This window comes from Cornus florida, unplaced genomic scaffold (genome assembly GCF_030987335.1).
Source record: "Cornus florida cultivar Cherokee Brave unplaced genomic scaffold, ASM3098733v1 CherokeeBrave_3.0.0_Hap2_Chr09, whole genome shotgun sequence".
Lineage (NCBI taxonomy): Eukaryota > Viridiplantae > Streptophyta > Magnoliopsida > Cornales > Cornaceae > Cornus > Cornus florida.
This window is the reverse complement of record NW_026775579.1, coordinates 89,860,838-89,883,476: the sequence shown is the minus strand read 5'-3', so window position 1 is coordinate 89,883,476 and position 22,639 is coordinate 89,860,838. Positions and strand designations below refer to the sequence as shown.

At 32.3% G+C, this 22,639-nt stretch overlaps 1 protein-coding gene and 1 long non-coding RNA gene across 7 annotated transcripts; one reads left to right on the top strand and one right to left on the bottom strand.

The window, feature by feature from the left end:
* Positions 1–541: 541 nt before the first annotated feature.
* On the bottom strand, positions 542–12,716 carry LOC132275040 (uncharacterized). 6 transcript variants are annotated; one of them, XR_009470581.1, is made up of 5 exons: positions 12,391–12,706; positions 7,013–7,087; positions 6,687–6,878; positions 1,523–1,838; positions 542–623 (listed from the first exon to the last, which is right to left on the bottom strand). It is a non-coding gene; the product is annotated as an uncharacterized LOC132275040 (long non-coding RNA). The 6 variants fall into 6 exon arrangements; XR_009470580.1 differs by adding an exon at positions 713–875 and having other exon boundaries at positions 6,687–12,716; XR_009470577.1 differs by having other exon boundaries at positions 6,687–7,087; positions 12,391–12,707.
* A 4,726-nt stretch (positions 12,717–17,442) lies between these two features.
* Positions 17,443–22,639, top strand: LOC132275039 (cellulose synthase-like protein G1). Its single transcript, XM_059776414.1, has 8 exons — positions 17,443–18,030; positions 19,228–19,329; positions 19,696–19,827; positions 19,914–20,126; positions 20,224–20,323; positions 20,427–20,605; positions 20,713–21,060; positions 21,789–22,639. The coding sequence occupies exons 1-8, from the start codon at positions 17,443–17,445 to the stop codon at positions 22,257–22,259; spliced, it is 2,133 nt and encodes a 710-aa protein (XP_059632397.1). The 3' UTR covers positions 22,260–22,639.

The window sequence follows — 22,639 nt, the reverse complement described above, 5'->3', positions numbered from 1 at the left end:
TTCAAGTTTAAAAAAAAAAAGAAGTCCAGACAAGATAAGTGCATATTTCAATAAATACCCCACTACAACAATTATTTGCTGTTTAAAGTAAAAATAAAAATGCTGCCATGTAGCTATGGCAACATTTGTATTTGCTGTCATAACCGGATAGGCACGGCAGCAATTATATCTGCTGCCACATATAGCAACAAATATAAATACTGCGAAAAATGACACTTATTTTTAAATATAACACTATATGTAAATGAAACAATTTTTAAAAAAAAATCAAAATTTTATAATCACATCAATCCATTGATAAACCAAATTTACTAATTTAATAAATCCAATCCACAATAATGACACTTATTTTTAAAGGTTATAACAATACATTTAAATGAAACAATTTTTTTAATGACAAAAAAGAAACAATCTCAACCATACAATATTTAATCCATATATCATCCTTGACAAAAAAGAAACAATCTCAACAATACAATTTTTTTTAGTGCCAGACTTCGACTCTCTCCGTCTACTAATCTAACTTCGGACACTTCTTGCCTTGTGAAAAAAAAAAAAAACAGAGAGAAAGAGAGACTCTATGTTTCATCCTTGTTATCCTCCAAGAATCATCTTTGTACAACCTGAAATAAAACATTTAACTTATTAGAAACCAACAACTATGATTTGAATGAATACAAGCTAATCATTTCAAAAGAAATTTCGTTCTTACCACCCCTATTGGTTTTTTGTAGTCTAGTTGCATAACTCATTATGCCAATAAATATTATCCCACGACCCAAACAAACTCTCTTCTATCTAATGCAACCCTTCCTCTCAGTCCCCACACACACTCTCCTCTCACGAGAGAACAAAGCTGGTTCCTTTAAACTAAACTAAAACAAGAAATTCCAGCAAGCAATGTTGGTTAGTATCCCTGCATTGCAGAGGGGCATATTTCAAGTAAAGTACAAAATCCATATACTCCCAAATCCGCCATTCAGAAAACAAAAAACAGAATGACTTAACAAAAATAAGTAAACACTCGGTAATCTAAAACAAGGAAACAAAAATAAAAAATTTTACTATGTCAATTTTCAAGCACTCTATATATATATTGACTTAACATTCAGTAAGTATGTCATAAAACAAATTAACTCATCGAATTTCCATCATATATTCAAAATTCATTAGGTCTTGGAAAAAAGCCAAATGATCATCAGTCAAACAGGGACAAGTTTTTTAGCCCATAAGATTAAATTGTGAAATGTTTGAGATAATTAAATATAATTTTTTTTCCTGAATTATTAATTAAATATAATTTCGACACACTATAACTATATTTTCTATTGCAGAAAGTGAAGAAAGGCTTATATACAATTTATCTACACATCATGTTAACAGAAAAATAATGCACAAATTATATCATGTCAATATTAGAATGATCTCATTGTAAAATAATCAGCACACTATTCTAAATTTCTAATACTACCAAGCTTAATCTTAGTACAATTTAATGGAGACAAATACTGCTCACTTCTACCTGAAGACAACAGTAGTAGAAGATTATCCCATGCCATTCCAATGAGAAACCAAAGCAACCAATGCCAGACACATCAAATGCACAAAAAAAGGAAGCCCTGCAGCCAATGAAGAAATATATGATGAGAAGATTAAAATTTATATGCATTAGACGCGACATCCATAAAAAAATAATTTTTCAATGAACATGTCTTTAAACAGAGCTACAAATTGATGAGGAAAAGCTCAATATCAACTTTCTTTGTTATATGAAGATTGAGTTTCATCCATTTATCATCTTTGTTATCCTCCAAGTATCATCCTTCTCTATATATAACCTGAAAATAAAACATTTAACGTATTAGAAACCAACAATTATTATTTTCTAGATTCATTTCACCAGCCATTTTCAAGTTATGCTCTAACATTACAAAAATATTGTAGCTACAAATGAAATTCCAATCAAAGCTTCAAACTACAGAGTTTATCATTCACATTATTACTCTCAATTAACAAAAGACTATTGTACCATCAAAGTGAGAATGCAGAATGTAAGTTCAAGACAAAGCACAACAATTTATGTAAATAATATAAAAATTTAAGCTTACACTAAATCTATCTGTACTGATACCCTCAATTAATGAGACCCATGCTGTGATACCCCCTAATTTCAAAACACGGGTTGATCAAATCCGCGCACAAAATAAGGGAAATATCAAAATAATTAAAGTATTTCAAACAAGCACAAAGTACAAAATGAAATAAAAGAATAAATAATACGCTGAAGAAAAACTAATAAATAAAAATTTCCATTAATAACTTGCCAATGGTTACAACTTGAGAATCCCGTAACTCAAGGACCCCTTAACTAAAATCCATTATCCATAAATCCATTAATAATTACGAAGTAATAACATCCTACTTTGAAATAAAATAGAAAGAATAGATAAGTCTTCCAGCTGCGAATCCTCAACCTTGAGACTTGAACTTTTAATAACTTGAAAAATAAATCGTAGGTTAAACTCTACGAGCAAACACTCTCTACCAGGCCTCTGAAAACCAATAAGTAGATCATCTTTGATCAAAACCAAACCTAATAAAGTTTTAAGTTTAATAAAGATACACATATGTATAAATAATTATATACAATATAACATTCACATCCATTAATAGGTTCTTTAATTTTCAAAACCATTAAACCAAGATTAAAATATAATCCTACTTAAACCAATCCACAATCTCTTTCTCTTTTAAAGAGAAACCTTTTAAACTTAATTACATTTTAAATAATTATTTAATCATTTAAATAATAAACCATAATCTAAGCAATAATTCATTTAATCCAAAACCCTATAACCACTAATGAATGATTTTATTTATTTAAATCATAAAGCAAAGATTTATGCCTTGACAATTTATTCATGCCTTATCCAATATTATTTTATTAATATATAAAAAATAATACACTAACTTATAAATACTCGATTATTCTAATTTAAGAATAACAAATTCTAATCCAACCTATACATATAATAACCATAGATGAAATTTTAATTATTTAACATATAGCAATTTAATTACGTTTTGGCAAATCAACCACGCCATTATAAATATATTTATTTATATATTGACAACCCAACCATGCCTCCTTAAGTATTTTCATTTATACATTGACAATTTAACCATGCCTCCACAAGTATATTTATTTATACATTGACAAATCAACCATACCTCCTATGTATATATTTTATTCATATAAATAATGCAATATTTTTTTTAAGCCTTTGGCAACTCATCCATGCCTACGATTCAACCATGTACCAACCTTAAACTTAATCAATAAACCAAATCATACATAGACATCTTATGAATATAATAAGCATATCATTAATTAATAACCAGCCTAATCCAGATATACCAAATAAGAATAATGATTTAATAATCTTAAATAATATATACATATACACATATATATTATTTAATATATATGTGTTTAACACCTTCCTTAATAATCCTTGAATATTTAAAATTATATATATATATATATATATAATTATTTATATATGTGTATATATAGTTTAATTCATTTATGAGTTGTATGGAAGGATGTATATATATATCATTAATTAATAACCAGCCTAATCCAGATATACCAAATAAGAATAATGATTTAATAATCTTAAATAATATATACATACATATACACATATATATTATTTAATATATATATGTGTTTAACACCTTCCTTAATAATCCTTGAATATTTAAAATTATATATATATATATATATATATATATATATATATACACACACACACACACACACACTTCCTTACATAAAAAAATTATTAATTTATTATATTTACACAAATTAAATGCTACTAAATATGTCAGAAATAGTTTTCCCTAAATACTCCATCTCGGTTTAAATAGTTTTCCGACACCGACTTACTAAAACCTAAATATCTCCTAGTAGGATGAAAATCTGATAATGAAATTGGTACCATCGAAAAGAGGACGAAAAATTCTTAAATTTTAGCTCAAGAATGACCCAATTTCAATTTAAAATGACAGAGTAGGTAAATAGGGATCAGCACGTGCATCCACGCGCTTTCCTCGCACTTGCACGCACCGGATCCAAGTCTCCATGTGTACTGCGCGTTCTGATTGGCTGAAGTCTTTCAGTTGCTGTGAGCTCGCCCACACCAGATTATTTCTATTTTGACTAGACTACATCTACGGTCCAGATGCATATGTGTACCCTTCTCTATACGCAGCAATGCACCGAATCATTCTACTTATATTAAATTAATCTAATGGCCTAGATTAAGGTGTGTAACATCTTATCATGTGCCGCAATATACCGGATTATTCCACCTAAGATTAAATAATCTGATGGTCCAGATCAGCATATGCACCACAATTCCATGCGCCGCAATGCACCAGATCAATCCACTTATATCAAACTCTTTCAACAGCCAGATGAGCGTGTGTACCAAATTCTTATGCATCATCCTACACTAGATTTCAACCCTAATGTTGCGGCGATAATACAGACGCCTCCAGTTTGTGCGTAAGTTATACTACCTTCATCCTATTTTAATTGTCGCCTTCGGGAACCGTGACTCACAAACGGTTCCCGAAGGCGACAATTAAAGTGGAACAGAAGGAGTATATATATATATAATTTATATATAGAAAAATACCAAAAAATTCTAGAAAAATCATAGAAAATTCCAGAACATCTCAGAAAATTCCAAAAATTCTAAAACCCCCAATTAACCGTCTTGGGTCATAAATCAAGCATATCAATTGATTTTTAAAATAAATACAACACATATATCTGTCAATTTAAAATCCAAAGTTTAAAATATATAAAAATATATAATAATTCATTCTTTTAATTTATCCGATCTAACCATGATTTAATCAAATAAACTAACTTAATGCTTTTGATTAATCCGTTCTAACCATAATTTAAATTAATAATTTAATTAAAGCTTATTTAGGTGAAATCCTTATGAGTTCTAAGAGGAAAGTTAGAGAATAACTCGCCTAAAGGTTTCAAAACGAAACCGACGCTTCAAGCTTTGATTGTCTCTTCCAATTCTGGCGTCTTCTTTCTCTAATCCGGCCTCCTCTTTGTCAACATTCTACTCTTCTCACTCTACCTCTCTTATTTTTCTAACGTGTAAATTTTTAATCCTAAAGCCTTATGTGTATATTTATACACATTAAAAACCAAATCCTATTCCTACTATGATTATCAAATAAAATAATAATATTTAAATAATATATATATATATATATATATATTTATATACATATATATTGTATTATATATATTAATACCTTCCATAAATAATCATTTATTTATATATAGCTATATATATCAATATATATATTGACATATATACCCCTCCATAATGATTATTAATTAATTATATTTATATACATATAATTATATATATATATATATATATATAATTATGCAAAGATAATTATTTAATAACTTCATAACCATGGGCCTTTAATAATTAACCCAACAAGGCTCCTTCAAGTCCAAGACCACATCCATTGGTCTCACTCCTCTTAAGCCCAATCCAATTGAAATAAAATAATTAAATTAAATCTAATAATTACAAATAATTAACAAACAATTCACACAAACAAATCAAATAAACAATTCAATCATAACATTACATAAAACAAAACACCATATCAATTCAACAAATATAATCATGAAATAATCTAATTAAAATAAGACAATTAATCTAAGCACTCAATTAAATAAAACAAATAATTTAAAAATAAAATAAAAGCAATTAATTCTAATTAAATTAAACAAATTATTTAAAAATTAAATTAAATTAATTAATCCTAATTAATATATCTTTTAAAATATCGGGATATTACACGTGCAAATCACAAAGTTGCAATGCAGTGGAATATCATTATCTCTAACTTAACAAATTATTTTATAGACCGACAATAGGAAAACATAACAAGCCCAACAACATTATCCTTGTCATAATATCAAAAAAAAAGAAATCTAACTCTGGAAGTGAAATGAACTACCATTCCACCAACTCTCAGAAAAATATACTAATAAAGAATGAAAAGCCAACTCATTTCTCTAGGTGCACTCAGATGCACTATTTGAAATTAAAGTCTCTATTAGAATTCCTACAAATAACTAATGACACAATTGTATACCCAATAACAGCCACTTAAAAAATTAAAATAAAATAAAGAAAATACGGGACAAACGCCAATCGTGGCTTAGAATAATTTATGTTTAATTATCTAATTTCGAATCTACTACAATCAGAAATTCAAAGTTTAATTCTAGCAGATGAAATGCTGTGTGATTATTAAGCTATGGTCTAGGCCAAAAACAACAAATGGCAGGACATAGAAGTAAATTAAAATGATAACTCCATCTACTAACATTTCATTCTACTAATCATGTGCATCATATTTTATCATTGAACTTGATTAATTTGCAGCCCCCCCAAAAAAATGGTAAAATATGGTTGCAAATTGAATCTCAACAAATCTAATAACTACTAAAAATTAATATACACAGCAATGTGTTTAGCTAAACATAAACATGATACCCCATTTAGCAAGAAAATTCTTATTACTTCATTTTATTAAAATAAGATAATTAAAGTTATACTTACATAAGCAGAAGGCCAAGAAACGCTAGCTCCAACTGTATCTCCAATAGTTTTGAAACGTATAGAAGCAATAGGTAATGGTTTTTCTTGCATGATTGGAATGGTAACACTTACTTCCCAATTATGATGTCCCAATTCAATGCCCCTTACTTCTGAACGCGGATTCCAACTCCTTCTACGTATTCTTCGCTCACTCTGATATTACCGAACACATTAAAAAAAAAAAAAAAAAAGAAAAGAAAAGAAAAGAGAGAGACTAACTTGTTAAACATGTGTTATAAGCTTATAAATCATATAAAATGGAAGGAAAAATATTCTAAAAAATGTACCTTGATCTGTGAATCCAACTCATATCCATATTTGTGTCCTTAAAGTGGCAACTATAAACAATGTGATTGAAGAAACTACAAAGGCAAGTAGGTTATAGAGTACATGCAAGCATGATACACGAAATTAGTAGCTTCATGTAAAATAGTCAACTAAGGCATAAAATTATGATCTCCCCTTTCCTTTCAGTCCCCTCCCATCCCATTCTGTTTTCACCTTTACCGCATTAATTCTTCAAGTTTAAGTGAAGTCTCTGATACTGCAATCTACTTTACTACCTAAGCTCACACGCAGTCAAAAATACTGAGAATATAAAAAACCAACTTATTACTGGGAATACTTTTATTATCCTAGTTGCTCAATGAAGAATATGGTACAATCCGTTGTTAATTTAGCGAGGAAATAAGTTATATTATTGTCTCATATATAGCATAATATGTAAACCAATAACTACATCTAAAAGGAAATAGATTAGAGTTTATAAGAATAATGTAATGTTTATGATTTTTTCGTCTTTTCACGTTTTACGTGTCAGACACCGTGGGGTGTGCCGAGTGTGTCAGAGTGTTGATTAGGACATTTTCTTGAATTCAGGACTCTTAAAAATGCATTGGTTGCCATTTCGGCATTTTTCTATTTTTCGGGCTGGGAGGTCCTGGGCGGGACCCGCTACCGGGGTCGTTGTGCACGGGAGTTATGTCACGGGTCTATTGCATTTCATGCATGTTTATTTGATGCAAAATTATGTGGTTATATGTTTATTAATGTGGTGGTGAATTGATTATTGTATATGTGTGTGTGTATATATATATATATATATATAAGTAATAATGTTAAAAGAAATTCTTTTAAGTCGTGGGGTCCGCTGGATGTTTTAAGTCATTACAATGACTAATTGGTCATTACAGACCCATTCTATTTTCTTTTCTTCTCTAATTTCTCTCTCTCTACCATTTCTAATTATTTTCTTCCTTCAACCATAAAAGCCTCGATCTAGCCATTTTCTTTGAGAATTTGGTATTGCCGCTTAAGGCAAAGTTGGAGAGCTCGTCGAGGCCGTCATTTTGATTGAAGCCAATCTCCGTTTGGCCACCATTTGGGAATTCGTATTGGGCTATTTTGGGGCTATACGAATAGCGTTCCCGAATTCAAGTTGATTATATTTTGCCTCTTCCTCAGAGAAAGACAATCAAACAATTCCCATATGATATACAAAATAAAACTCCAGATATTTGATGTCTTTCTCTTTGAATAAGATCTGAATTCCAGTGATGGTTTCATTAGATATCTTCCAACTAGAATCCATCTTTTTTTCCAATCCAGTTCCTCCACCACCCCGAACTCTAGTTTGATTCAGGCATGATACATTTTTTAGTATTTGGGAGAACTCAAATACTCTATTTCGGATCCATGAAACAACTCTTTCATTGAGGCTTTGCTTGGGTTGTTCTTCTTGTGAGGTAGGGGTCTCCCTAATGTGTTAAGTTTTGTCTTTGTATTTGAGCAATTTTTATTTACTTATATTATATTTCTAAAATTTTAAACCTTGATATGAGATTGTGGATTATGAATGTTTTATGTGTTCAAGCATGATATTGTGTATATAATTATATGTTGGCATGCTTGTGGATGATTCTTGTTCATATATCTTACTTTGGATAATTATGTCCTTATTGTTTTAAACTTCCAAAGTATGCCATAATCTTAGTTGATTAATATAAATGCTATGATAACGTTGTTCTTGATACGATGATGATGGAATTGAAATTATAAGGATGTAAATCATTACATAGCATATCATGGCATAAGGGAGGGGTTCGGAGAAGAGGTGAAAGGAAAATTTTGATACTTTTAAAGAGTAAAGTTTTTTTTTAAAAAAAGATGGAAAGGTTTTTTTTTTATTTAAATGAACCGGATTTCGCGAGTCCGGGGCTAACTTGACCTAAAGGGAGCGCGGCCCAGTGTAGGGTGTGAAAAAGTTAATACTAGGCCCCTTAACGGTTGCCGGATTTAAAACCGGAGATAGTTATTAATCTTGCCTCGGTAAAGTCAAGTTATCGGATTTTTTTTAAAAAAATGTGGGTTGGGTCGGTATAGGCCAGATTTGGGACGGGTACATCACATTTCATATCAAGCACATCAATTGTGAAATTGCGTTAAGTATTGGGACTGTTGCCTATTGAGTTGAAAATGTTGCATACCCCCATTGTATGACCCCGATTCCTTTTCTATTCCTTTACATGCTACGTGGTTCAACGGAGTCAAAAACTAACGCCTTAGGTGACTTCTACTCCCCATTATTTATTTTTTTAATATTTTTCAAGACACGGGAAAGAAGTGGCGGATGATGCTCCACCACAGGCTTAGTTTGGATTAGAGGATCATTTGCTATTTTTGTATCTAAGTCCTATTATTTATGTATAACCTTAGTTTGTTATATTTGATATAGAGACTTATGAACTCTTGTTATTGTAATTTTGCTTCATGGACTGTAAGTTGATGTAATTGGAGTAAAATTCTAGTATGTGAGCATGGGACTATGTATAAGACAGGTATTTCTATGTTCTGGATGAATGGGATGATGATGATGAATTCTTTTGAGGATGGTGTTGATGTTGTAGATTTTGGATTAAGGTTTATTATTTACATCTTGTGTTGTAGTATGTTAGTTCAGTTTTGAAGGCCCAAGTGAGGCCATTGCATTTCATATGCATTAAGCAGGTTGTAGAAGGACTCTTTTCTGCAGAGGTCATGCCGAATTTTTGTGTTGTTACCATAGTTGTCAAAGGTGCGGGAGGCACCATCATGGCGCCTTTAAGGACTTAAGGCGACTAACTTGAAGAGGGCGCGCGCCTCTACTACTAAGGCGCAAGGCTATAGGCGCATAAAAGGCGTGCCTGCTTCAAAAAGGCTTTTTTTTAGTTGTTTTGTTATTATTTTTGTTTGCTATTGTTTATTATTATTATTTTTGGTAACTATTTGATTATTATTACTTTTTATATAACTTTACCAAACTTACAAAACAAAAAAAAATAAAAGAAAACCAATTAACCAAAATAGTAAAAGGAAAGACTCAAGAGACAGAGGCTAGGGCTTGCGAACCGCGAAGGCGAAGGCGAAGCAATCTCGGATCTGCTGAGTCACGGTATGTTCTTCTTCTCTCTCTTATTTTTCTCTCTTCTCTTCTCTCGGCATCTTTTTCTCTCTTTTCTTCTTCTTTTCTTCTTCTTCTCTCTTCTCTCAGCTCTCTGGAGTGTCGGCATAATTCTTTTCTTTTCTTCTCCGAGTCTCGACAGAATCTTCTTTTCTCTCTCTTTTTTGGTTCCCAGTTCTAAGTGTGTAATTGTGTATGCCTTTAGACTTTTCCTTTGTATTTCATAAGGACACATTTAGTATATATATTGATCGCACACGTGTTTGTAGCTAAACAAATTTTAAAAAATTATAAATCAATTTAGCATTATTTTTCTTACCATATTAGTTTTGTTATATGTTTTGACGAAAATATATATATTTTAAATTTGCAGTCATTGAGAAAAACTGGTTAACTAGAGAACTTCACTGCATATATCAATTTATAAAATTCAAGTGTTCAGTGAAATTATTGAATCACTAAAAATTAAATAAATTCAATCAAATTGCAATATTCAGAGGTTTTGTTTTTTCTTTCATAGTTGTATAGTTGAATTAAAATTTATATATATATATATTTATATATATATATATATAAGTTGTGATCGAAATAATTTCCATATATTAATAAATAATATTCTGCTTTCTGCATCAACACTACTTTCTACTTTCTGCATCAACATGGAGTTATGGACAGATAAATGCTTTTTTGCTTTTTGCATGAAATAATATTATGTTTTTTGCATTTTGCATTTTTATGATTATTCACTGTTGAACTCAAGTACTTGATTTAGTTGGCTTTGGCATGTTTATGTTGAATATTAAACTTAAGTAATTGATTTAGTTGACTTTTGCATCTTTATATATACTGTTGCATCTTTATTGGGTGGTTTCTTTCTTTTTTTTTTTTTTTTTTTTTTTTTTCAACGTGCGCTTTGCTTCAGTTGGGCGCGCGCCTCGCCTTGCGTCTTAGGCTCCAGAAGGCCTTTGCGCTTTTGTGCGTCTTGAGCCTTTAACAACTATGGTCTTTACAAGCAAAGGATGGGGGGGAAGGGAAGTGAGGATGCTGGGTGAGGTGTAAACTACATACATACAAGTTTAAGTTGTCAAAGAACTTTGATTATGGATAGAATTGAATGATTAGAAACTTAATGCAACCTTATGAACAAGTAAATTATAGCCAGCTTTGAGCGCCATTCATTGGAATCCAAATTGTGGCGATTTTTCAGATTGCCAAAAGAATTGAAAATTGTTATCAATAGAAAAATCAGATAATGAAATCAGATAAACTATGATGAACAATGCTAATGCGGTCACAAAAAGAAAGAAGAATGAATGATTGTTTTGCCACACAAGTTTATACAAAATTATATACAACAAAAGTTTGTATATAAAGATTTCAGATGCAAAGCTAAACAAAGCAATGAATCTACATAACATTTCAGCAATAGAGCATAATAGGTGAAAATTGTAAAGAAAACACTATCAAATCGAATAGACTTAATCTAACCTAAATATATTCACAATTCCACTTTAACCCCCTATTATGGATCAATTTTTTGATTATATTAATTTCTTATCAGTACATTTATATACATCAACGTGTATGTACACATGTTATATATATTAAAATCATAAGTTCATTATAGTATGCATTCTAAAGATGCGACTGAAGTTTAAAGTTCTCCTCTTCTGCTCCGACTTTCTTTTTCTCACTCACTCCTACTCCTGCTTTGTGACTTATATTTTTAAAGTGATATTTGTAGTTTTTGCTTGCAGTAATTTTTTCTGAATTGTTTTCACTATATATATATTTTCCTAATATTGTTGGAAATGTCCAGAATTATGATATTTTGATGGTTGGATTTTCTATATAGAATTAAGTATTGTGCAGTATATATGTTAATTAAAACCTTGAAACATTTTTTAATTACTGAAAACCATATCTAGTATGTGGTTATGCCTGACGAGTTTTCCATTCATATGGTTTAAATACTGTTGAAAATTAAAAGATTGTGCTAATGCACTACTATATATACAAACATCAATGCCTAATTGAGCATAAAATCCAATAAAAACAAATTATGATGAAGAGTGAAAAACCTAGGGTTCGCAGTTTGATTTAGGAGAAATAATGATGAGTGAAGAAGTGAGGAGCGAGAGTGGAGAGAGAAAGTGAGAAATAACATCAATCCCCAATTAATAATGAAATAATAAATTCAAACAAAAAAGGAGCTGTGAAATTTACCTGCGAGTGGACAAAAATGGAGATAACGTCGATGATTGTTGGCCTGTTTTGGCGAATTAGATGTCGATTTGGCTCCTAAATCAAACTCCAACATGGACTGTGTTCGCAGTATAATTTTGGTAGATCAAGCTCTCCATTGAAGAGCGAGGAGAGACCAGTCTGAGTCAAGCTAGAGAGAGAAAGGAGTAGGGTAGAGAAAGAAAGCAAGGAGCGACGAGAGAGGATTAGGTGTAGAGAGAGAGTTTGAGTCGAACTAGACAGAGAGAGGATTGGGGGTAAAGAGAGAAGGTGAGAGTGATTGGAAATTGGAAAATGAAAAATGAATAATAAAAATGAAAAATGTCAGCGGCATTTTTTTACTTCTCCCCGCATTTTTTATAAAATACTTTTAAAAATGACTTTTTAACAGTATTTTATAATATTTGCTGCTAGACCCATCTTTTCTTGTACTGCCCTTGAAGTAAGTTATACTATGTATATAATTAAATTTAAAAGCATAAATTGATAAATTTAAAAAGGATAATTCATCACCATTATTATAATTATTTTATTACTAAGAAATATAATAACACACTTTTTTTGTCCGTTACCGAGCACACCAAAGCCCTCCACTTTGGGAGGGAGGGAATAATAGAATGAGAAATATTTTATTCATTACCCTCCCACACACAACATTTTTATAATCACAATCTTACAGATTATCCATCACATACTCAAGATGGAAAGGCCCATAGTAAAATAGCTTACAGCCCATAAATGTGAATTGCTGACAATGGCCTTGGGACAAGGTTTTGAAAAAGTACACCTTGATATAAGAAGACACTTGAAATGGTAGAGAACTAATTTTCATTTCTAGCCGAGTGTGACAAAACCAATCTGATCAATCAATCCATGTAGTTCTGGCCCTATATTGTGTCTTGTAAATAGAGTTCTAGCCAGAGTGACAAAACCAATGTGATCCCTCACGGTAAATGTTGTGTCTTGTGCCTCCTATTTTAATGTCTTTTTTACCCTACTTCACAGTAAATATATAATGTATGAATTTTTATAAATGATACATATTTGTGAACCTTTTCAATTAGTCTAACCACATCTTATCTCACCGAGCACGTAAATGGGAAGGAAATATAATGACTGGAGATTCCCCTAACTTTTAGATGATTTTAATGTGTTTGATCAATTGACTTGTTTTACTACTTTGAATTTCAATGGCAAAAATGGGTAGTTATAGCTGAATCCATGATGAAGATACATAACATACTTATGGTAATTATCCTTTATTTTTTTCTCCTCTTTTCCCTAATTGTGTGCGGATATAAAAATACAAAATAAGAATCCCTCCTTACTCTGTCCCTCTTTTCCCTTCCCTCCATCCAAACATAAAAAAATTTATTCATCCTGTGAACCATCCCTCCAACCAAACATAGTATTATTGACACTCTAATCAAAAGGTACTTCGTTTTAATTCACGAAATTCATGAAGTAAAAAAAAAAATCATTATGCATAACATTGCTCTTACTTAATTTATATGTAACTTAATAATAGAAGAGAAACTGGTCTACCTTTGTCCTAATGACTTTGAGTTTGAACTCTCAACCCTATGTCAAAATAGAAATAAAAAATAAAAAATAAAAATAATAATCTGTGGATCAAATCTTTTATTAGTAGCAAAGAACAACTAGGATGATATTTTAAATTTCTGAAATTCTATCTATTTCAATTCTGTTTAGAAACATTCTCTTTTTAATCAAAGATTATATTACGATAAATCTATGTTTCCTTTAGCAAATTCTCTCTCTATTTCAATTATTAAATTTATATATTGCCATTTCTTATTTTTCAAAAATGATATTCTATCTTGAGTTATTTCAACGTATACTACAATATTCTTAACTGTTGTAAAAATAAATAAATAAATCACACTGGACTTTACATGAAAACATATGAAGTATATTTGTGTATTTTTACCGGGTATTCGAGAGGGATGAGATCACGAGAACAACTCAGCAACAGGGCGCATCACGAAATACCGGTGCATTGGAGAGTACGCTGATTCATTTGTGCGTATCCCAAACCACCTCCTATTGAAGAATAACTTCCACCAATGTCGCAATCTAAAAAACCTTCACACAAGCACTTTCATGCTGTGGCCAGGACGACAAGAATATTGCGACATTGGGTGTTTTTATTTTACATAGAGCTTTCATACAAAAACATGAATATTTTTAGAATACGCTTCACTACGCATCTTTCCTCGTGTAATGCATATGAATTAACGCCCATAGCATCAATTCATTCCAAAGTCTTAAAATTTGTTTAAAGCCATGCATTGAACTAAATCCACCAAATTGTTCTTATACGAGATATAAGAATCAAGGTACGGAATCTCCATGAGTTAGTTTTATGATATACATTACGATTATGGTGTAACGGATTCGGATAAAATTAATATAAACTGTCCATACGACAAACCATGGTTGACCTTTCTCAAAAAGACTTCCTGATCAGGCAAGGATCCAACATAGGACCAGTGGGGCCTCCACTAAATTTTTTATATTTTTATTTTATACCTTACTTTTTTTTTAGAATTTACGAAGATACTTCCACTAAAACTAAATTTTTTATATTTTCATTTTATACTTTAATTTTTTTATAATTTATGAAAATAACCCCACTAAAATTACAACTCGCCCCATTGGATTTTATTTTATTTTATTGTATTTTATACTTCAAATTTTTTAAAATTTATGGAGATGATCCCACTAAAATTATAATTTTCTCCCACTAATTTATTTTATTTTATTTTTTATACTTTAATTTTTAAAAAATTTATGAAAAAAACCTCATTAAAATTATAAAAATAGATTTACTATATAAGTTTGACCTCTTAAATTAAAAATCCATCTCCCACCACAAAGTTTTAATGTTTCCTAAAGTATTAGGTTTTATAACGGTGCAAAACCCCATTATTAAAATATAGAATAATGGGAGGGCTCTTATATTTTGAGGCTATAGGCATCCTTGGACTAAAGTGGTCTTTTTTTTTCTTTTTTTTTATTACTCTTACCTATATATAATAGATTGTCGCTGTCCTTCGTCCTTGTTATTCTTGTTAATCACACTGCATGTCGTCACTGAGGGCGACAAAGAGACGGATCTTATATGATGTGTAAGCATCCATCACCGTCGGTAGTGATGAAATTCAAAGGAAATTAATCACGGAGTATATATATTTTTCTAAAAGTCAAACATATTATTATAAACAGGGTAAAGTACATTAAATCCTCCTAAACTATTGAGGTATGTACAAAAAAAAACCCTTGAACTATAAAAGTTACAAAAAATTCCTTTGAATTATTGAGGTATGGGCAAGAATCCCCTAAACTATAAAAGTTGCACAAAACCCCCTGAACTATTGGGGCATGTGCAAGAAACCTCCCTGAATTATATATCTTTTTTTGCAATTTACCCCACCGCGCGAATTGATTGACTAAAAGGGACGATGAAGCCGAGGAATTTGTTGTTGGGATCGGTGGGTCTCCTGTCATAGCTCTATTATAGCCATTGCACCACCCGCCAGATCCGTCGGCCATATATATTGCACTTCTCTGCACCGTTGCGTCAACCCATCGCCGTCACTGCCTTGCCCGTCATTCAGCTCACCTTGCTTACCGATCCATTCCACCGTCCATTCCAAGCTCGCCAGCCCATTCCGCTATCTCCATAGCCGAGCACACTGTCGTCCGTGTTTCGAGCACACATCCATCCACAGTTCACCGCCGAGCCCCCTTGAGCTCGCTGCCGCCTCCACAGTTCACGGCCGAGTCAACCGAGCTCTCATCACGACCGAGTCCTCTGCGCACAAGCCGCCATCATCCGAGACCGAGCCATCCCGTCGACCTCGTATTTCTTTGGTCTCTTCTCTCTTTCTCTCTAGCTCTCTGTTTTGGGTTGTATTGGGTGAAAAATATCTTTTGGCAGGAAAAAAAATGTAAGAAGTGTATAAGTTAAAACGACGCAGTATGTTATAAGGGTAAACTAGTCTTTCAAAATTTTCGGTGCCGGAAGCTGATGTCATGGGGGTAAATTGCAACAAAATCATAGTTCAAGGGAGGTAAATTGCAACAAAATCATAGTTCAGGGGGGTTTCTTGCAAATGACCAATAGTTCAAGGGGGTAAATTGCAACAAAATCATAGTTCAGGGAGGTTTTTTGTAGTTCAGGGAGGTTTCTTGCAAATGACCAATAGTTCAAAGGGGTTTAATGCACTTTACCCTAAACAGAATGTTGTTAATTGGTTGATTTGTTGGCAAATAGTTCAAAGGGGTTTAATGCACTTTACCCTAAACAGAATGTTGTTAATTGGTTGATTTGTTGGCAAATATTAAAAAAGAAAAATATATATCAACCCAGATGTATATCTGTAATTCAGACGAAATGTATTTATTATTTTTTTTTTAACCGAAAACTCAAATAAAGTATAATAAAGGGAATGTTGTTGATTGCTTTAATGAAATATATATTTTTAAAAAATAAATAAAAATTAAGCCAGATTTTTGAAAAGCATGGTATATATTATTAATTATAATATCGCATCAAAATAAGTTATTTTTTTGTTGTTTTTATCCATAAGTACTATATTTTATTGTTATGTACTAGTCCCTAGAACATACAAATTAGAGTCCAAGAATAGTTATCTTAGGTAATCGAGTGGCATCCGAGCTTGATTTGCAGTCTACTGGATTAATTCTAAGTCATTGAAAAATGTTGTTCTTAATAAATTATAATGAAAACTGTGATTTAGAATCTTAATCAAATAGATTATAAGAGAAGAGGAGAGAGAGGTGAGAAAGGATAGAAAACCGGATACTTACTATGTGGTAGTCCACGTACATATTGAATACTTTATTCTTCGAATATTAAATTTGTATTTAATTTTTAATAATTTTTTTCATACATGAGCAGTTCTGAGAGTGAGGTAACTAAATATATATGTATATATATATTAGGAGCTTTTGCTGTAAGAGTTCACAGAAACAAGGGAGGATCAAATGGCCACACTCAATCTTAACACCTGCACATTTCAGCAATCTCGTGCCACCATTGATAGAGTTCATATGCTCTTTCACTTCATAGCTATAGTAACCTTACTTTACCACAGAACCTCACACCTCTTGCATGGTGACATACCAGTTCTAGCATGGGGGCTCATCACCACCTCCGAAATCATTTTGAGCTTGATATGGTTACTTGCACAAGCTTTCCGGTGGCGGTGCGTCACTCGGTCCGTCCACCCGGAAAAACTCCCCGGCGATGTCGAGTTGCCGGGGGTTGATGTGTTCATATGCACCGCTGACCCTAAGAAGGAGCCGACGGTGGAGGTGATGAGCACGGTTTTGTCGGCCATGGCACTCGACTACCCATCGGAGAAGCTGGCCGTGTATCTTTCCGATGACGGTGGATCGTCCTTGACACTGAATGCTGCTAGAGCAGCATGTTTGTTTGCTAGGTCTTGGCTTCCATTTTGTAGAAAATATGGAATCAAGACTAGATGTCCTGAAGCATATTTTTCACCACTTGGTGATGATGATCGTCGTCTTTGGAGCGATGAATTCAGGGCAGATGAAGAACATGTCAAGGTATGTTTGAATTTCTGTCTCTTTCCACGCCCTTTTACTTTTCGAGCCAATAGTTAAATTTTGAATTAATCGATCTAAATATGATAAATATTCATTAGTTAAACAAATCCCATATGTGCTATAGTTGATCGGGTCCATAATAATATACTTTAAATATACTGTATAATGTTATAATATATAATATTTACAAATTATTAAAATATTTTTATCATTTTTTTTGTTCAGAAAATATTTATTTATTTATTTATTTTCAGAAAATAATTTTATCATTATTTGCTTCATTTTCTCTCCTCCCTATTTTGTTTTTTTTAAAAAAAAAAAAAATATTTAATAAAAATCAAATATTTAACCCGATAATTTACGGGCCTATCAAGTTATTGGGTGGATTGAATATAACTCTTATTGGATTCGAATCATTTATTGATATAAAATTAGAGATGTTTAGAATGAAAGATAATAAAAGACAATCGATATTATTTTTCTACCATTCTTCTATTTCCAATTGTTTTTACGTAAAATAACCTTGTTACGGTAAATATTATTTTAAAAGGTATATTCTTCCGTGTTTGGTTTAAATACTAAAAAATATTTTTAAAGCATGTTCAGTAGTAACTCATAAAAGTACAGTAACAACAAAAACGCAAAGAAAAAAAAAAAACAAAGGAAAATATGAAAGAGCAACAAATTAGGATTGTTTGGTGAGGCATATTATCAAACAGGTGGTGGGTATAAATTATGATTAATCTTCTCTCATCTGAAGAAACAATCCAGACGTTGAGTGAGGTGCTTTACACTTCGGTATTTGATGCTAATAAATGGTTTTCCATAGAGCTGTTAAAGATCCTGAACAGCAAGGTCTGGTCGATTGTGTGATTGTTGGAACTCGACCAGAAGAGTTTTACGACAAGGCCTTAGTCATGGTTGTCAGGAAGTTGAGAGTGGAAAGCTCGTCCATTAAAAGTCGAGACTCTGCAATTAAAAGTCGTAACATGACTTACAGATCGTTGGAAGGGTAAATCATTTCTGGGCTTTTGAAAAAAGTATATTTTAGCAGCTAAATTATTTTGTTGTTTAGTTGTAACCAAAGTTACCAACACCGGAAAACACTAAAACCCTAGCTAATGTTAGATTATTGTTATTGTTGTTGTACTCATGATAATGATGTGAAAACATGTTTTCTTGTTTTCGAATTTGCAGTCAACATACCAAATGGTCAAGAAAACTGTTGAGATAGCTAGTGACTTTGGTGGGATTGATGGTTTCGATTTCGTTGTCAACGATCGACCTTCTCACGTTGAGGTATATTATAATCTAGAAAACTCTGGAGCCTCATTTTTGAAACCACACTACACCAGTTCTATAAATGAGGGTTATTATTATTATTATTGTTGTTGTTGTTGTTGTTATTTTATTGTTGTCAAGAAACAGAATTACACACATTTTTTTTTGTCCAAGTTCGGACTTGAACCTCTCTCCTCCTCTTTTAGAATGGGAATTTTATACTATTGAACTAGATGCGTATGAGGTTATACAAAGGTTCAATATTTTTCACAAAATGGGATGGGTAATTAGGCGAGACAATAGAATTCTCTTTGCCTAAACTTTGTGAATCAAAATTTTATATTTATTCTTTCGTGATCGTTCATAACTTCTGCTCCGTTCTAGGTATTACATGACAATAGGAAAGATGGAGATAACAAAGATGAACAAACCAAAATGCCTCTTCTTGTCTATTTATCACGTGAAAAGAGACCATCTCACCCTCATCGCTTCAAGGCCGGAGCCCTCAATGCTCTGGTATGATATACCTTCTCTCTCTATCTCTCCATGTATCTGTGTCTACTAATAATTGACTAGTATTGGCACTGCTAATTTTCTTGCAGCTTCGAGTTTCTGGGATAATGAGCAACAACCCCTACTTACTAGTATTAGACTGTGACATGTACTGCAATGACCCAACCTCTGCTCGACAAGCAATGTGCTTCCATCTCGACCCTCGCATGTCTCAATCTCTGGCTTTTGTACAATACCCTCAAATGTTCTACAATGTTAGCAAGACTGACATCTATGATGGCCAAGCAAGATCGGCTTACAGGGTGCATACAAAAACTTATTTCATAAATTCCTTAATTTTATTCCTTGCATGCCTATGTTAATTCAAAGCCAATCTAGCTAACTTGAATTCAATTTCAGACAAAGTACCAAGGTATGGATGGGCTAAGAGGACCAGTGTTTGCTGGTACTGGCTATTATTTGAAGAAAAAGGCATTATATGGGAGACCTAATCAGGAGGGTATGATTATGTTTTGGAGAAGAACTTAACTGATCAGTTATATGAACACTAATGTTACAAACACAACCAATTTATCTAACTTATTATACATATTGTTTTATAGATGAGTCTCTTCTTGAACCAGAGAAGAATTTTGGTTTGTCCAAAATTTTCATTGCTTCACTAAGTGGCAGTGAGGAACAAGACACCAACGGGAAGGGGGTTTTATCAGATGTAATTTTAGAAGAAGCCAAAAGGTTGGCTTCTTGTACCTTTGAGAAAAACACTAAATGGGGTAAAGAGGCAAGTATTGTATGATCCTATTATAATTTTTTTCATCATCTTAAATCATCATTGTAAATTTACATGTATCTATGACCTTGAGATTGATCATGTTGCTTGGATCACAGATAGGTTACTCTTATGATAGTTTGTTGGAGTCTACATTCACCGGGTACCTTCTGCATTGCAAAGGATGGGAGTCTGTGTACCTTTATCCGAAAAGGCCAAGTTTCTTGGGTTGCACCACTATTGACATGAAGGATGCAGTGGTTCAACTCATGAAATGGAGCTCTGGATTGTTTCAAGTTGGATTGTCAAGGTTCAGCCCTCTCACTTATGGTATGTCAAGGATGTCCATTCTTCAAAGCATGTGCTATGGATTCTTCACATTTTCGCCCCTTTACTCTGTTGCTCTCCTAATATACGGCACAGTTCCTCAGTTGTGCCTTTTCAGTGGCATTCCTTTGTTCCCCAAGGTAAATCACAATATTCCATTATATTGTAAATTACAAACATGTTTGTTCTGATTTTTTTTTTTTTTCCTAAAAAAAAAAAAAAAAAAAAAACACATGTTTGTTCTGATTAATGTTGGTTTCAGTATCAATTGTATTGCAGCTACCTAATTGCCGTCTACAATTATATCCTATGATTGCTTCCCCTTATTTGACTAAAGCCCGGAACTTAAAAGGGCCTAAAAAAAATTGTTACAACATGCCTCGAACATGGTTGGTCTAAGCAAGGGAATGTACAGTTTTTCGACTGCAATAAATGAAAGTTCCTTGTGGAAGGGAACTCATCTGCGGTGGCTAAATTTCAAAAACTGTTCATTTCTGTTTAATTTGTCATTTTGATGCTTCCATGCATACAAGTCCACATTAATAAGCAGTTGTGTCTCACTTCTAGGTGGGTGATTTTGAAAGAGAGAGAAAATAGAGTCAGTACCCCCTAATCTGAACACTTCCTCTCAGATATATTTATTGTGATTTTATTCTACAGTTCTAAGGAATGGAAGTTCCCTTACTGTAGTGTCCGTGGGACTAGTTATTAAAATTATGAATCATGTTGATCCTTTTATGTAGACCAAAACTGGGATTGTACAAGAAATTAAGTTTAACTTGCACTTAAAGCATTTTTAGGCGTAGTTATAATCACAATTGTAAATTAACAACTGATTAAGTTTAACATGTTTCAATTGTTGTTACAGGTTACAAACCCATGGTTTGGGGTGTTTGCAGTTGTGTATTTATCATCCCTTTGTCAACATTTCATTGAGGTCCTCTCTACCGGTGGAACAGTTCGGACATGGTGGAATGAACAAAGGATGTGGATGATAAGATTAGTTACAGGCAGCTTATTTGGATGCCTGGATGCTCTAATGAAGTGGTTAGGAGTAGCGAAATCTAATTTCAGGTTGACGAACAAAGCCTTTGACAAAGAAAATCTTGAGAAATATGAGAGAGGCGAATTCAATTTCAAAGAGGCTCTGATGTTCATGGTCCCCCTGTCAACATTAGTCATACTGAACATCGTGTGCTTGATTGGAGGAGTGAAAGGGGTGATTACTGAGAGAAACTTGGGAGAGATGTTTGGACAGGTTTTCCTTTCCTCCTCCATTCTAGTCCTCAGTTTTCCCATACTTGAAGGGCTGATACCATTAAAAAGGAAAGGTAAGTGAGCTTTGAGCTCTTGGGAATGTATGTTTACTTGTTTTAAGGGCTACAATCTACGGTTATGCCACCCACAGATAAGAGACTACATCTCTTAGCTAGCTACTGAAATATTTGACGAAAATAATGCATGGTTGTACTTGACTGAAAGTCAATTGATGTAATATGAAGGTTAACTATTGATGAATGGAGTCTTGATGTAATATGAAGTTTAACTATTGATGAATGGAATCTTGTGGTTATTTATATATACATCATTCACATTCAAACCTCCTCCCTTTATTTATTTACTTTTTTTTATTTTTTATTTTTTATTTTTTTGTCGGCTACGGTGGCATAAGACTTGTTAAAGTACTCCATAATTTATCACTAAAACATGCAATTTTCA